General features: G+C 40.0%; 1 protein-coding gene across 1 annotated transcript; it reads right to left on the bottom strand.

Annotated features, from left to right (window-relative positions):
* Window positions 1-596: 596 nt before the first annotated feature.
* On the bottom strand, window positions 597-1,514 carry LOC116012911. Its single transcript, XM_031252582.1, has 3 exons — window positions 1,189-1,514; window positions 835-1,038; window positions 597-666 (listed from the first exon to the last, which is right to left on the bottom strand). The coding sequence occupies exons 1-3, from the start codon at window positions 1,512-1,514 to the stop codon at window positions 597-599; spliced, it is 600 nt and encodes a 199-aa protein (XP_031108442.1).
* Window positions 1,515-2,281: the final 767 nt, after the last annotated feature.

The raw sequence follows: 2,281 nt of genomic DNA, 5'->3' as shown, positions 1-2,281 counted from the left end.
TATCTCGGGGATTGGCCTTTTTGCCTTTTCTACTCTTTTCTTCGAACAACAACCCCTCATGCCTTTTACTTTGGGAAAAGGGATATTTCACTCAATGCTCACAGAAAGCTCTCCTTTTGCCCCATGTTCTATTCTATGATTATTCAATTCCGGGCTTCGCTCAACTTATCTTTATGAAATTAGGGGTTGCACACTCCCACTTCGAGAGATCCTTAACTAAGGTCTTTACAAAATAAGAGGCGAATACCACACAAGCATACAAATTATTCAAATTTTTAAAGGTCGAGGTAGGGGTACTTTCAAGGTTATTCAAAGAGGAAACTTTTTGGCACAGATTTAGCATTCTCCAAAGATAGAATGAATAACAACACATACTTGTGGCTTGATTATATTTCAAATAAACGAGATAGCGCTTTGTTTAAGAAATATTTTCATTTTAAGCACAACTCTTTCCACACTTTAGATCCAACATTGTCCTCGATGTTGACCTATAATATAATGAAACAAAGAAACAACAAAACATGCATTTTTCCACATTTTAAAATGATAACATGAGGTTCACATAATAAATAGACGAGGGATAAGAGGTAAAGAACCTAGTAAGCATCCCACGTCATACCGCTCATAATGCTTAGATAGATGATTCTCATGTTCTTGCAACGAGATCTGCATGGAAATATAGAATCCACAGAAATAGGGAATTTCAACTTGGTGGGTTATTTGACAGAATAAAGTAAAGATAATAACAAAGCAAAGTAAATAACGGGTTGCCTCCCGATCAGCGCTACGTTTAACGTCTTTAGCCCGACGAGAATGATATAAGGATCTTGTTACTCAGCATCCCAGGGTACTAGCCTGCAACACTGGACTATCCCCTGCGCATTTTCCATCCCATAGTATTTCTTGACTTGGTGGCCATTTACTTTGAAAGTTCCTTTCTCGGGATGCATGATCTCTAGAGTTCCATAAGGAAAAACCTTTGTAACAATATATGGTCCTGTCCATCGCGATTTGAGTTTTCCAGGAAATAGTCGTAGTCTGGAATTGAATAACAACACCTTATCTCCTTTAGTGAATTCTTTGTTCTTCCTAATATGCATGTCGTGGTAAAACTTGGATCGCTCCTTGTAAGATCTGGATGTCTCATAGGCAAGCAAACGCCATTCTTCCAATTCATTTAGTTGAAACATTCTCTCCTGTCCTGCTATGGTTAGATCTTCATTCAGTTTTTTAATGGCCCAATATGCCTTGTGTTCGATCTCAACCGGAAGATGACATGCTTTTCCATATACCAATCTGTATGGAGTAGTCCCTATCGGTGTCTTATAAGCAGTCCGAAAAGCCCATAGCGTGTCGCTAAGTTTGTCAATCCAATCCTTTCTATGCCGAGCCACTGTCTTTTCCAATATGGCCTTGATATCTCTATTTGCATTCTCAACTTGTCCGGTAGTCTGAGGGTGATACGGAACTCCTCCCTGATGTTGTATTCCTTGCTTTTGAAGTAATCTTCGCATGGGCACATTCCGGAAGTGTGTTCCCCTATCGCTAATGACAATCCGTGGCACTCCAAACCTTGTGAATAATTTCTTTAGAAATCTTGTTACGCTCCTACATCATTGTTTCGAAGTGCTTCTGCTTCAACCCACTTTGATACGTAATCCACTGCTATAAGGATATATTTGAAACCTTTGGAATCCGAAAATGGTCCTGCAAAGTCTAATCCCCATATATCAAAAATTTCGCATGCCAGTATGTAATTCTGTTGCATCTCATATTTCCCAGTGATGTTCCCAGTCCGTTGACATCTGTCACAATTTCTGACACAAATTTGAGCGTCCCTAAATATTGAGGGCCAATAGAATCCAACTTCAAGTACTCTTCTTGTAGTTCTATTTGCCGAGTGATGGCCCATTCGATGGCGCTCCCCCAGAATTTCATGTCCTTCAGCCTCTGTTACACAACGTCGAATTATTTGATCAACACAGACTTTAAAGAGATATGGCTCGTCCCAGAAGTAGAATCGAGATTCTGCTATTAATTTTCTCCTGGCATGTGTGTCCAAGAACTCTGGTAATTCTCCCCCGACCAGGTAGTTAGCCAGATCAGCATACCAAGGTGTGAGATAGAGACCCATCAATTTTTCCTCAGGGAAATACTCGTTCACGTCTCCAGTCATATCTTGTCATTTTTCATTCTCCAGCCTTGATAAATGATCTGCTGCACTGTTTTCAACTCCTTTACGGTCCACGATAGTCACGTCGAATTCTTGTAATAGCAAAAT

The sequence above is a fragment of the Ipomoea triloba genome, chromosome 3 (assembly GCF_003576645.1).
Source record: "Ipomoea triloba cultivar NCNSP0323 chromosome 3, ASM357664v1".
Classification (NCBI taxonomy): domain Eukaryota; kingdom Viridiplantae; phylum Streptophyta; class Magnoliopsida; order Solanales; family Convolvulaceae; genus Ipomoea; species Ipomoea triloba.
Note: the sequence above shows the minus strand (reverse complement) of the source record. Positions and strands in the feature narration are given on the sequence as shown.